Below are 15,425 nucleotides of genomic sequence, written 5' to 3' on the forward strand. Positions count from 1 at the left end.
ATTTACATCAGGTTCACTTGCCATCCTAGTTGCGTGAGCAACTTAATTGTGAAGTTCAGCTGCTGTCTGAGTTGATTGGCACTTTGAAGAACCTGTATGCCGTCATCCAGATAACCGGCACTGCGTAGACCTCGATGTAGCAGATAGGCTTGGTTATTCGTATGAATAATCATAGAGCCGACGATATTCCAAACGATAGGACGTTTAAAACTCAACAAAAGATCTACATTACGATTAAATTATGACACAAATACAAATAATTTTGTACAAAATATTTACATAGAATACAAAGTAGTTAAAGCCAAATCCATACAAAGCATAATTTTGAAGAATAGGATCTAAATAAAAAGGATATAATGCCATATACGGGACTCCAATGCTCGCCCAACCATCCGCTTGGGCGAATAGGGAGAGAGTGACAAGTAAGGCTGGTCACATGACTGTTTACGAGGGAAAAGGGAGGTAACTCGTGGGTGAGTGTATTTTTACGTCCGCTTCAAGGGATTCAAGTGTTCCACTACCATTCGTAAGGGAAAGGGAGATAAGCAAAAGATCATGAGTCAGGATAAGAAAAAATATAAATATAGCCAACCACATAGGGGTTTTCAGTTCGGTGAAGAGAGTCTTCCTTGGGGTACATATATGCATTTTCTGCTGCTGAAGATGTCAGGAGACAGTTGTAACAACGTCTTGTACAAATAAATAACTCAATTTTTTATCTGTTATACTGCCCCCAATCATGGGAGATTACCTTCCCTACTGTGCATCTTTACCTGAATCTTTGGCAACAGCAGAGTTGATGCGGAGATTCTGCAGGAATACTGTGATGGGATCGGTGGCTTCATTCGGTCGGCTGTTCACATACACAAACTCCTGGTTGGCAGGCACAGCGAACAGCGAGTTGTTGCTGCACAGACAATACAACAGCGATATCATGTATTGCCATAAATAATGTTATTGTGTACACCAGACAGCATAGACAGATATAGAACAGTAAAGATAGTACAGACATATTTAGCACCAGCAGACTTGGCATTGACAGACCTGGCGGAGCCCTGGCACCCATAGATATGACATTGGCACGCTTGTCACTAGTTCACATGGTAACAACAGACATGGCACCAGACAGAATGAAAGAGCACAAGGAATAATGGGTGATTTCACCAACATGAGCATGTCAATAACAAATCCAAAGATTGATCAATGAGTGGGATTTGAAAGTGAAAAACTATTTAGAGACCAAAGTCTTCCAAAATATAAAAAACAGTCCGTGGTAGAGACAGAGCAAAGTTACACCAAACTTGGATATACAGCTCTTAATTCTTAGGACTGCACAAACCACTATCCAAACTAAAAGCCTTTCAAATATGAAGATATTCCTTTGAATGTACCTGATATTTGTGATTATTCTTGACTTTCTCAGAATTCTGTAAATCTGGTCTTCAATATTGTGCACAAGTCTCTTAAGCGGTGGATTTTTCTGTGAAAAAGAAACATTCCATTATTATTTAAACAATAAATCTGCCGTAATCAGGCCATCTAGTATGTAATTTTTTCAGTAAAATTGATATTTTACAGAGAGAGTGGCAAGCATGGTTTGTCATATGACTGTTTTGGCGGGAAAGTATACAAGGGAGGCAACTCATGAGTGAGTGTACTTTTACGTCCTCTTCAAGGGAACTACAAGGGATTGCAAGTGTTCCACTATATGCATAGGAGGAGGAGACAAGCACAATAAGCATGAGTCAGGATAAGGAAAAATTTCATTGTTTAAGTCATTAAGTTTTCCTGAGGTGTTGATAATATTCAAGAAATAACAAAGGTGAAGGTACAAGTAACAAAAACTGTCACCAATGATGAAGTTACATTTTCAAAACTTGCGATGCCCCCAATCAGTTGCAAATGTGACCTAACATGTGATATCTAACCGGTGTACCAAAAATCAATTGTTTTTTACAGCAAGTGTTGGAAAAGGTGTGTATCGAAGACTGTTGAATAAACACCCCATAATTAGACAAAACTAAGCCAAGTACATTGAAACATAGACAATCGACTGTTAAATTACAGGAAAGAGACTTACCTCAGAATTTAAATGACAAAAATATTTTTACTGTTACCAATTGGTGTTGCACTGAGTCACACAAAATGGCACCATGTGTAGTGCTCTACACGGCCAAGCATAGTATGAGAAAATATTGTGACACTAACACATTTTTATTACAAATTAGGTGATCATGTGTGCTCTGATGTGCTTTATTCAGGGTTGTGTCATAGACAGGGTATATAAATTAGCATTGATTTTGAAGGCGTGTTGAGTGGGGTCATCTCATACAGTACATAGCAGTTTAAAACTAATGTCCAAAAACAGGGATGTATCCTTGAGTGTATAATCCATATATCTCCTATCTGAAAGGAATATAGATTAATAAAGCAACTCCACCAAAGCCCTGGGTTTTCCTGTGTCAATGTCATCAGGGGCCATCTCAAAAGTCGGTGTGTCAAAATAGAACAGCAGTCGAGGAGAACAAGGTCGAGCTCCTATCAACCAGTCCTTAGATATAGACAGTCCTTGAAGGGTTTCTGTCATGAAGGTCTGCAGCTTCATTCTGAAAACAAAACATCACTGACAGAGAACTTCGATACATACTTGTGAGTGAGTGGGGGCCCCATGATCATAATTACCATGTGTACAAAATGTAATTTTTTGATTAAAATTGATATTTTAAACTTATCCTGAATCATGCTTAATTGCTTGTCCCTTTCTTCTTGCGAATGATAGTGGAACACTTGAATCCCCTTTTGAAGCTCCCTTCAAAAAAGGGGACGTAAAATCACTCACCCAGTGTTATCTCCCTTGTGACTATTTTGGCGGGAAAATGTGTCACATGATCACTCTCTCCGGAATAAGCACCCGACACCTGGATTAGAGGGAATCCAGAGTGCCATGAGGGGAGGTTGGGAGGGCTTACCTCATGAGTCAGGATAAGTATAAAATATCAATTTTAATCAAAAAATTACATTTTGTACACATGTGGCTGCTTGTACTAGCCCAGACTGAAGCTGGTTTTATAGTGCCAGCCCAGAGATACCATGCCGCAGGTATACATGAATACCCCACTCAGACACATTATACTGACTCCGATCTGACCAGTCCTTATTAATGATGAGCACCAGGCAGGGACCAACAAGTACCATATTTTAACTTCTTTTGGTATGATGTGGCCGTGGATGATAGGTTAATAAGGGGAGTGAGTGAGTTCGGTGTAACACAGCTCACAGTTCCAGTTGTCAGCTTCATGTGGAAGGAAAGCAATGCAGATCTTGGGCATTTACCAGTAAGTGAAACCCAAAGCAGAGGGATGGTGCCGACAAAACCTTGACACATAATTGGGGTGAACCAGAGATTGTACCTGTGGTCATCAGTTTATGAAGTGCCCAAGGGATGTAACTCTGCAAAGCCACTGGCAATAAATGTTTATATTCTTTATGACAACCACATGTTGGAGTAAGGTACCATGGACCTTAATCAGAGTAAAGATTAGCACCAAACCAATGATCAGGAGATTCTTTCTTTGAGTGGCATTTTAGAAGTTTGGAAGTACAATATAGAACAAACTTTATGGATAACAACTTCATTGCAACAACGTTTGATCAATTGTCGTTGTTTGGAACATGGAATCTGCATTTCCACTGTCAATTGTCTTAGTGGAATTGTTTCCATAAGTTTTACAAGCCACTAAATACATCTGCAAAAATTTTCATGTTCAGGTCTTAAGAACATACAGGCTAAACAGAATATCAGTTATGGCATTCCTATTATTTTGTGAATTTGGACATGTCTGACTGAGAAGCAGAAAATATTTTTTGTACAAAATTATGACCTTCTTTGATTCACAATACAACTGGCCTGATGTTACTAGGTTTCTAGTAAAACATTCTTGTTAAAGTCTTGATCTTAAGAGTTCAACACTTGATATATATTTCTGGTTTGCTCCTAAAATTGATTTATGATATGTTCCAAGATCAAAAGTTTCTTGATTCATGTTAAAAGCTTAAAAACATAAAAAGAACTTTCAAAGTTCAAAAAGACTCATTCACTGAATATTCTCATGATAATATCATAAGTTACATCATATCATAGGGTACATCAACCCATGGGCCCCGAGGCACCAGTGAACAACTTATTTATCTTATGAAACACCTCAATGGTAATTTTGAACTGTTTGAAGCACAGGTATCAGATCATAGTATGGAGTACCAGATGACAAGACGACAAGAACAACAAATTTAGAGTTATGTCCCTTCCATCAATTTGCATTCACAAAACATCAGTAATTTCCGTATACCATATGTGACTCAATGTTATTCGAGATAAAGAATTTACTATCACAAAGTACCAAATGAGTTTGGCATTCCCAGTGGAGTACATAGAAAATGTTACTCGCTTGTACGCAGGTTACATTGAAAATATTAGAAGAGCGTACAGCCAATCATAAAACGACATTTATGTTTGAGGCAAGATAAATGGCAAAGATTCTTTTGTCATGAAACAGGAAATTCATTCAGGCAGGCAAGCAAGTTGATAGTAACTGATGCCATTGTTTGATACAATTGAGCAGAATGATGATAATTTTATGGATATACAACTTCTTTATTCTGTGAAAGGTGATATTTCGACATAGATTATAATGCCGTTATCAAGCAGGAAGATAATATGAACATGCTGAAGTTGAAGCACACAAATAATACTGACAGCTTGGATTTATCTGGGTCCCCCATTTAAATTTGTATGCATGAAGGAAGAAATAGAGATTATTACTTGAGCAAGTGTGTCATACGACATATACGAAACGAGTGCGAAATTTTGAATTAATTAAAATTTGTAAAAATTGAAATTATTGTAATACATAATTTTGCACGAGTTTCATACATGTCATATGGCACACATGCTCGAGTGTACAATTTTCCTTATTATCCATTATATTCATGTACATTTTTGCAGTAAAACACGGTAAGCAAGTGTGACGGCCATCTTCATTGACGTCACATTCAATTGTTTAATGATGTCACAGACGAAATACAGAAACAATAGTTTTATCAACATGAATCTGTTTAAGGTGACAGATGACAGTCTATTTCTTGATGGAGACAATTGCAGAAACTAAACAATCTGTTTTTCTACACATTGCTTCATATGTAGCTCTGTTTAAATTTCTTCTCATAACATCGTCTTTCAGTGCATTTTGGTGATCAGGTAAACTCATATGTCGAGATAATGTTGTCAAATGATAATTTCTACAGTTCTTAGTCATAGTATTTTTGTATTTAGACTGTTTGCAAAGTTTCCACCTTTATCGTCAGTCGATGCTCCCGTAACACAAGAATCATCATCAAGCAAAGTTTAGTTCATTTCAGCATCAGCATCGTGATCGCTGCCATTTTCGCGCTCGTCTTGAACAGCAGAAGTTTCGATGTGACAGTCGTCCTGTCTACTTTCACTTTGACGACTTCCAAAGAAATCTGTTATTCTATGGACTTTCTTCAATGTTGCCATTGTGATAATTAAACTTATCAAACAGTACAATACTATCTTCCAGTGAAAATACCTCACTGTAATTTGCCGACAAAACATTAAGCATAGCACCACGTGACCAGAATCAAGGTCAAGAGGATCGCTGCCGAGAAATTCTGATGATGGTATTTGTATCTTATCTGACAAATTAGAGAACTGCATTTATTTATAGCGATAGTTCCGAATGTATACAAACCATTCCAACTGATCAATGATGTTGCTGCTATTTTTAGATTCAGGAAATTACCCCACAAAATATTCTTGGACGGGAATGACAGACGATAATTTTAACTGTTATATACGCTGTATATAAGTAATTTTGCATGTAAATTTTCAATTCTGCGTATATTCTGATGCATTAATTTGTAAATTTGCGTATGAAACTAAAAACATGTGTCAGATACGCAAATACGAGCTCTAGATGCAACACTGTAATAAGACACTTCGTGTCTGGTGAAACAATGAGATAGCCCCCACAAACACCCCCAATACAATCCTTGGACACAGCAGCACTAACCTGACAGCATCCAGACTCCTGAACAGCTTCACGTAGCTGATGTCAAACGTGTTGCCTGGGTGACACAACTGAAAAGACATTTCCAATCTCTTGCATACACTTTGATCATCAATAGAAGTGCAGGGAGTGAGTGTGGTTTTATGCCGCTTTTAGCAATATTCCATCAATATCACAACTGGGGACAGATCATCAATAGAAAGAAAAGGCACAATGTGAGAAAAATGTTTTACCATGAAATCATTGAAAATTACTAAAAATTAGGGCACCCGTGCTGGAGCATCGGAGAAGAAAAGGTGGTGACACAAACACATGTTTATCACCAATTTAGTGATCATGTATGCTCTGATGCTTTGTTCAGGATCACATTACAGACAGTATATATAAATTAAGAGTTTGAAGGCTTGTAGAAGGGGGTATATATGGTATAGCCTTCACTTTTTACAACTAGCAGCAATCTGATGATGTGACCTACATACTACTGGTATACTCACCACCACAATGTGGGAAATATTCAGGAGTAGAAGAATTGTCTTGGCATATTTAAAATCTTCATCTTCCCACAAGGTAACAATATCCTGAAAACCAAAAGAAATTAGATTATAACAAGAAATATCAGCTTCAGCATAATTCAATGTAGAACTTGTTCTACAACAAACTACAGTGGCCTCATCATAAAATAGAACGTATTGTTGTCAAATAAAAAGATTATGGAGGGAGGGAGGGAGTTTTCACACAATATCACAGCAAGGGACACCAAAAATGGACTTCACACATTGAATCCATGTAGGAACTCATTTTCATTCTTTGGTTTGACAAGCGAATGTGAGTGAATGTTGTGCTATGTTGCTGTCATCATCATGTAAACAATATAGGGCTGGGATGGGTCCAACTTTTCTACCCGTAACCCCACCCCCTATTACCCTACCCTACCCAGATACAGATACTTCTGTTGTACATATGCTATTATTGGGAGGGGTCTTTTCTATTAATAAACACAATCAAACCTTTCAGTGACAAAGCTGTTTTTATATTCGATAGTAATTGATAGTAAAATCAATTTTGAGAAGAGAAATCATTTATTATTTAATCACAACAAAGTTCTATTTACCCACATTCAAACTTCTCAGTAACGAACCTGCTCACCCTGCTCTACTCACTAGACAGTGGATTGTTCCATTATACCCGTAGGTGTTACCCTAATTAACCTTCTAGTTCAGTGTCTGTCAAATGGGTGTCTGTCAATTGGGAGATAACCTTCATGTTAATTTCTGACATCAAATTTGCTGGAATGGCAATACATTCCTCAGTTCGGGGGCTAAAATTACGAGTTTTCCAATATCTTAACCATTTATTATATTCAAATTTATAATCTTAGCACACAATACAACCTTTTAATCATGAAAGACTAACATATTACATTGTTTAATCTTAGTCACAGACCCGTGAAGACAATACAACCTTTTAATCATGAAAGACTAACGGATATTACATTGACTTTTAATCTCCCAATTAGTCGATGCTCATGCTGTTGATCACTGGATTGTCTGGTCCAGGGATTATTTACAGAGCCATATAGCTGGGATACCGGGTAAAACTAAACTCACTCACTCACGATTAGTCACATGATCATGATGGGGTCATTGAGACGGGCCGGGTCCAACTCAATACCCACCCGCCCCAGGTATCCGGGTTACCCATCCCAGCCCTAAAACAATAGTCATGCTAGTTGTTAAACATATCAGCAGCAACCTATGCTATGAGGCTACAGAGACACACAATGATCCTGGTCATACAATGTCCCAGCCGTGTGGTCTTGTGCATAGAAGAGTGGTCTTTGAACAGCTTAACTCCTGAGAGAGCTTGGACTTCAGTGACAATCAGCATGAAAAGTGAGGTGCGATAGATAAGAGCTACCTGCGTTTGGCTGTAGGGAGCCCGGGGGCCCTGTAGGGTTGTCTCACAAGACAAAACAAGGTTTTGTTTTGTAAAATATATTCCTTACAACTGTCGTTGGATTTCAAAATGGACATTCTAATGCTTATATGTACCCCAAGGAGGACTTCTTCTGAAAATGAATGCTGAGAGTTTCTTGGACTTCAGTCCTGCCCCACAACGAAGCACATGTGATACATGTGGTTTCACCTTAGGCAAGAGAGTTTGTTCAAAATTGCCTCCATTCATCCAGCAGAAAATGGGTACCCCATGAAATAGGTTGTGAGACTATTAACCTTCTAGCACCTAGCTTGTGTTATTCTGGGTAATAAAGATCTGATTGTGAGCTTTGAGCTGGATATCTAGCCTGGAAAAGGTGTGTTATAAATATTCTCATTATTATTATTTAACAATTTGTCCAAACAATACACATTTTACATGGCTCTTATGACAAGCATGGCTTTTTAGCACCTGTTTCAGAATCTCCAAGGGGAATATGTACAACAGAGTATGTTTCTTAAAACTCCATTACCTCTGTTTTGTTATTGAGTATCTTCTGACATCGCTCCACGAGGCTGTGTGTGTCACCAAGAGACTTATGGTGGAGATACACTACTTGGGTGTCAGCTGTCAAAGAAACACTCAATCTCCCCCTGAAATCAATCAGTTGTTTTAAGACTTAAAGAGAGACAAAGAGTGTACACAACACAAGGAAGTTAAGGATTCAATCTTAACAATCTTGTCAGGAAATTCCTACTTGATTTCAAATATCGACTTGTCAACACTTTTTTGTGCATTTCTAAAATTAAAAAAGCAGCCTCCAAATCAACAACACTCTGCAACTAAACCCTAAGGTCAGAGCCTGAGACAAGTAAACTTCTGTTCTGTATTCAAACTCAGCAAAAACAGTCTACATAATGAAAATAAACTCAACTGAAAATGATGCTTAGAGCCCAGTTCTGGGAAGATTTTTGGCAATGCCTGCAACAGGCTTTGTCAAATGTTTCTTTGATCTATTTAGCACCTCTATAACAATCAATGGGACCAGTCATTTAATACTTTGGGTGTAAAGGTCAGAGGGCAGGAGATCAAGGAGTCAGGGGAGGGTAACTGAATCATACATATATTAGACTGCCTGCCTGACTGAGTTTGGTTTTATGCCGCTTTTAGCAATATTCCAGTAACATCATGGTGGGGACACCAGAAATGGGCTTCACACATTGTGCCCATGTGGGGATTCGAACCCGGGTCTTCGGCGTGACAAGCCAACATTTTAACCACTAGACTACCCCACCGCCCCTATACATATATTAGAGGAAAGTCAAGAAAAATTGGACAGTTTATTATAAAGGACAATGTTTTTCAAAAACATGACAAGCATTAGGAGAGAGTAATTATTTTCAGTACATAACTGCATCAAACACCTATGACATGACTTCACCCAAGCACATCCCAGCTTTCATATATTTTTTGTAATTTTTTTAAGCTTATCTTATCTCACGCCTGTAATAAATGACTAGTTTATCTTTGTTTAGGCCAGACCAATTTTGTTTCTTGTTTTACGGATTTTTGTCCTCAGAAAACCTAAAGGCAGGAGGGATAAAAATAAAAAATAAAACTCAGTCAAAGCAATATTCCTTTTAAATGCTAAAAGTATTTTATTTTTGGCAATTTATGAAGTGTATATGGGGCAAAAAAAAAAAAAAAAGTTTTTGTAAGTTTACATTTTTGGCCAATAAAAACATGAGGATGTTATTTTTGAGCAGGAAAAATTCATTTTCATTTTTTTCCTTATTCTTGAAAAAACATGACTGACGGATCCGTAAAACAAGAAATATAATTGGTCTTTGTTTTTCTTTCCATTTTATTGGATGCTGGATGCTGATTATCTATACAGTATGTTGTACATGTATATCAATACATATAATGTAAATATTTACCTTGTCCACCATGCCACCAATGTAGCTGTCTCCTCCCTAGGAAATAAAAGACAAAGTAAAGTGAGGTGAGGTGAGGTGAAATTGTGATTTACGTCGTGCTTGAGAATATTTTGCTCATATGACGACGTGCATGCGTGTGTATGTGTATGTGCGCCTGCTTGTACTAGCCCAGACTTAAGCTGGTTTTATAGTGCTAGCACACTGAGATACCATGCCGCAGTGAAGCATGGATACCCCACTCAGACACATTATACTGACTTCGAGCCGACCAGTCCTTGTTGTACCCATTGATGCTGAGCGCCAGGCAGGGACCAACAAGTACCATATTTTAACGTCTTTTGGTATGACGCGGTCGGGGATCGAACCCGCGACCTTCCGCTCTAACCACTACACCACGGAGGCGGTCGACAAAGTAAAGTAAAGAGGATGAGATTTAGCAATCTGCTCTGTGAGGAAAGGTACAGATAATGGCCATCACTTGTGAGTTTAGGAGAATCTTTAGAAAACACCAATTTGTACTCCCTGGTTTATTAAATCATGGACCTGTCCTACATTGCCAAGATCAGCTTATATTCTGGGTGTCACCATTTATTTACATGAGGCGAAATATTTTAAACGTTGTAAATGTTATTGACATCCTTAAAGAGGCTGTACTTGCCTCATATAATAGATATCATCAGCAGTGTTTAATGAATGATCAACAAATCTATAAACAATTATGCAAATTGGCATCATACCTTCCAATGCTACTTCTCTCATGGAGATATACATATACATGTATATCATTATCGACTTCAAATGACTTTCTTCACGCCAATCAGCATGGTAAAACCCTGAATCTGCACAGGCATCCATACCAAGTCAACCAGGTTACACATAACCACTTACTTCTCATTTGTCAGTTGTTATATCAATCATGGTTATTTGAACCTATTTCTGCCTAACTAAAACTGTGATTTTTTTTCTAAACCAGTGAGAGAGTCAATGTTATTAAGGCCTAAAAAAAATGTTGAGGTTACAACTACCCAACTGACCCTTGAATTCTAGTGCCGACCCTATTTTTCTTAAGCGGTATGAATAAAATAAGCTTTCAGATACCACTGTTTTTCCCGGCACCGGCGGACATTGGTCTTTCTGACAGAAAAAGTCGACATGATGGCCGCAAGCTTGATTGAATAAAACATTACACATTGATAAATGTGTTATTAGTTTGTACTTTACTTCTAAAAAAAAAATGTAAAAGAAACCCTACCTTCCAACCCTAAATTGTAAAGAGGTGTAATCACAACCATAATATTTTTTTTAATTTGGGCTTAGTATGACAGTACTATATTTCAGCCATATTACGGTAGCCTGTAAGTAATCAGGTTTGGACCTAATGCAATCCAGTGATGGATATCATGAGCAACAATCCCTGCCATATGAGTACAATGATACCGAGTTAACAAAGCCACCCATAATCCTAACGACCCATTCCAGTCTTTTGACAATTATAGGTAACTTTGCCCTATTTCTACACCACATTCCACACAAAGTGTTAATTAAAATAAGAATATCATTTTAAAATACAAACCATAAATACATCTCTCTCCAGGATTGGGTTTAATATTGAAGCTTTCGTTGCAAATCCATTGAGACGACTTTTTCCAATGATAGAGACAACACATACTTTTCTGTCTCTGTTTGGAAGAGTCCTGAAATTGTAACAAAACATAAATATAGTTATGAATGCTTATCCTATTTTACACTGTGTATATCTCCTCTTTTCGATCCCCAAGTGGAAACTCTGTCTGTCCTGTTTCCAGCCTAAAATAGACAGCTCACCTGAACACATCCCAGCTTTCACCATGGACACAACTGTTGTACATTCATGAATCATGTGCACCTATTTTCTCCTTGGCCTCCCTCTCTCAATCATTCTTCTTGGAAGTGCAATCATGTTTTTAGTGTGAGATAAACATACAGTTTGTTCAATTTCTTAAAACTTATCTTATCTCACACTGAGCATTTATCCCTCCAGCAAGAATGAAGGGGTCAGGAAGCCCACTTGTGTAACTCATATTTCAGTAAGCACTTATTAAAGACTGACCACATGATCACGAACTTGGTATGGTCTGTCAATCACAACTTAACACTTACCCCTGCATACAAAGGTCTAGCTACTGGGGTTCTACTAACTGTACTTGTACTGCAGTCGAGGATGCTAGTGGAGGCAGTTCAGCATCTCATTTCTCATCTCATTTTTGAGTCCATAAGACAATCAAATGTGACTGCAGTGAATGAATGTGCCATAATGAGCAAAGGTTTATGATCTACAAGTACATGTACAACCATACCTGGTCTCCAAGGGAGTGGCCAAAGAAGTAGCCAAAGCTCATGAAGTTGGGGTTACTGGTGAAGGTCGCCTACAAAGGTATAGGCTTGTAAGACGACACATCATAGATGGTCATCCAGGAGAATCCCTATCCCCATCTCTATTTCAGAATCTGTCCCAATAACATGGGTTCATCTGGGGATTCAGCAGTCCCTGCCTCTATTCCTCTCGCTCTTGGAGTCTAGGTGAACGTCATGGAGGAACTCTGTCTTTGGGGCAGTGAAGATAGTGGAGGCTGGATGCTCTGTGTTCATATGCACCATCTCTTCAAGTCATGGTATGCATAGGGATGAGGATCATCTCCTGTTGATACTGACTCTGTTGATCCAAGAGAAGGTTTCTCCACTTTGGCTTGAAAATCTTTACACACAGCCTCGAACACATCAATCAGCACAGGTGTCGCTGTCTTGATGAATGAGTTTAGTTATATGCTGCTTTTAGCAAAATTCCAGCACTATCATGGCAGGGGACACCAGAAATAGGCTTCACACATTGTACCCATCTCGGGAATCGAACCCGGATCTCCGGTGTGATAAGCAAACGTTTTAACCACTAGGCACCCTCACCTCCCCATCTTGATGATAGGAAAAGCTTTTTATCTCCTGATGTAGTGGTTATGGAGGTATATCTTGCTGCTACAATCATACATTGTTGTCTTGATGTAGCTAAGGCATCAAATCTTTGGTAAAGGTGAGGTGAAATTGGGTTTAACGTCGTTCTTGAGAATATTTCGCTCATATGACGATCTTTGGTAAAGAACGAATCTGAAGGTAATAGAAGCAATAGTAGACACAGCATATGGTTTAAAGATGATGACAGTTATACAGGTTTTTTCATACAACTGCCAAGGTTATGTGGTCATTGATTAAGAGCATCTGTCAATATCCCTCCTCTCATATTTACACAGGTAGATGATGAAAAAAGGTCCTCACACTTACAACATGGCAGTCAAAACACTTGTGTGGATCAAATTTGTGTAGAGAAAATCTATTTGCTTTGATCACACACCTTTTGTTTTCAGTTGTCCATGATGTGAGAGGACCTGGAATAATTAGGAAATAAATCTGTTCCCGTCAAATGTCAGACATGTTTTCTATTTCAGTGATAAGAAAGAGTGACAGTGGCACATCTGATTAAGTAGCTTGCAGTTACCAGTAAAACAATGGTCTCTATGGCGACAGCTTGGATGTGGGGTGTACTTTTAAGCTGGAAAGAGGTCAGATAGTTCCCACTCAGGGATTAAAATAAAAGCAAGAGAAATGCAAAGTGTGAAATGTTACTTTTCACTGAGTTGTTTGTAGTGGCCAGATGCAATATCACAGTGTACAATTTTAATAAGGTTGAGTAAATATTATCTAAAAGCTTATAGATACATATTTCAAGGTGAGGTAATTACATGATTTTATTGTTCTAATCCATCAAAGAAATGCAGTCAAGCAAATAGAAATGAAGTTATGGTTAAACAATTGATTCATTTTTCTGATTGTTGCTTTGGATCCACTTAGTATTCTGTAAATATTAACAAGTATCCTCTTCAAAAACATTAAGATCACTTCTTTTAACAGTGTTTAAGTTACATCACAGTAGGTTCACACAACATGGGAGGTCAACTTCACCACTTTCATGAAAAGACAATGCTGTTAAACCAAGAATCCAAATTGAAGTGAATTTGAGGTTCGAAACTGCCGTCAAAGGATTCATATCAAATAATAACCCTTGCTCATGATGGGTCCAGCCATGTCTCCCAAATTTAAAAATATGTCAGCTTTATAGATTTGTAAATTATAAACCAACTCTTACCTGAGTTCATAATGGGGGGTTTTCAGACCCCATCAGAAGTAAAGAGTATTATTGTTTGTTTCAACACCACAATCTAAAATATTCAAACTACAGAGTTTGGTTCATAATGAAATTTCGACCACACAATCAGCGATTGATATCATAAGTAACATCCCACTGTTCCTGTGTGTGAGTAAGTGATCAGCCCAGTCACTAAGACTTGTGTCATTTAGTCACTGCTTACAAGCATCCACTCCTATTCATAAAGACAAGACCTGTAGCATGTATATAAAAAAACAAGGTCTATTTTATCAATGGTAGCATCTTTTAAATGTTAATATAAGTGATTCATTTTGCAAAGCCTTAAAAATATATCAGTAAATAACCTAGAGAATTTCTTTCAGAAGATGCACTTCAGTAGCCTTTTGAAGTCAAGATGACAGAGAAATAATACAAATAAACAATAAATAGCCCAGAAGTGTAATGGGAACAATACTCCAAGTCCTGTTTCAACAATTCAACCAGCTCGGTTAAATTTGATCTGGCATGTTAATTAGTGTCAGTGAACAAACAAACTCAGTTTTGGACCAGTAGTGTTTATCGGCCACAATAAGCACATTTAGAATCAGCATAGTGAAAAGCCATCCATATTGGAGTACTTTGAAGCTAGAATTAAGTTGCTCTTACTAATTATCAAAGCTCGTGAGAGACTTCAGGCAAATTTGTTTTGTCACTACCTATGTAGTTTGAGCTGAAGTATGTTGACACTCCTATTAAACTAAGCACCGAACTACTGATTTGTTTTCTCTCAAAGCATTCTGTTTTGGTTTTGCAGACACAAATGCCGAAAATATAGGCGAAATATGGTCTCTGGTTTTTGACACAACTTTGAACTTGCTACCAAATGTGACTCGTGACGTAGTTCTTATGCCACAATGGCAGTTTAGTTATAATTGTTCAGAAACGAGACTACACGTCCACATGAGTAACAGGTGAACTATGAAACTTATTATAACTCACTGAATGTCAAAATTTGGTGGAAAAGAAAAGACATTCAAGAAGGCAGCCATTTCGGTTTATAATCAAAGGGAGGTAACTCTCATAACGTTTGCCTCGTACCAACCCACTAACAGAAAAGACGACAAAATAACATACTTTCTTTTTCTTTCCGGGTGGCGAACATATCCTATAGCGGCTCCTTCATCTTCTACCTGTTCAAATCGAACTGTTTCATTCTTTATGGTCATATTTGTTAATAGTAAATTAGTGAATATATTGGGTGCATAGTAGGAGGCAGCGACTGTTTCCCCT

At 37.9% G+C, this 15,425-nt stretch overlaps 1 protein-coding gene across 1 annotated transcript in view; it reads right to left on the minus strand.

Moving 5' to 3' along the window:
- Positions 1-15,207, minus strand: part of LOC124268183 (protein smg8-like) — a 45,338-nt gene extending 30,131 nt beyond the window's left edge. Inside the window, exons 1-9 of the mRNA XM_046703205.1 lie at positions 15,135-15,207; positions 11,535-11,655; positions 9,962-9,997; positions 8,554-8,674; positions 6,581-6,664; positions 6,090-6,157; positions 2,441-2,606; positions 1,392-1,480; positions 774-907 (exon numbers count right to left, since the gene is read on the minus strand). Coding sequence (XP_046559161.1) covers positions 774-907; positions 1,392-1,480; positions 2,441-2,606; positions 6,090-6,157; positions 6,581-6,664; positions 8,554-8,674; positions 9,962-9,997; positions 11,535-11,545 — 709 coding nt within the window. The 5' untranslated portion in view covers positions 11,546-11,655; positions 15,135-15,207. The remainder of the gene's footprint in view (positions 1-773; positions 908-1,391; positions 1,481-2,440; positions 2,607-6,089; positions 6,158-6,580; positions 6,665-8,553; positions 8,675-9,961; positions 9,998-11,534; positions 11,656-15,134) is intronic.
- Positions 15,208-15,425: the final 218 nt, after the last annotated feature.

Source organism: Haliotis rubra, unplaced genomic scaffold (genome assembly GCF_003918875.1).
Source record: "Haliotis rubra isolate DU_JTF1 unplaced genomic scaffold, ASM391887v1 Scf137, whole genome shotgun sequence".
Taxonomy (NCBI): domain Eukaryota; kingdom Metazoa; phylum Mollusca; class Gastropoda; order Lepetellida; family Haliotidae; genus Haliotis; species Haliotis rubra.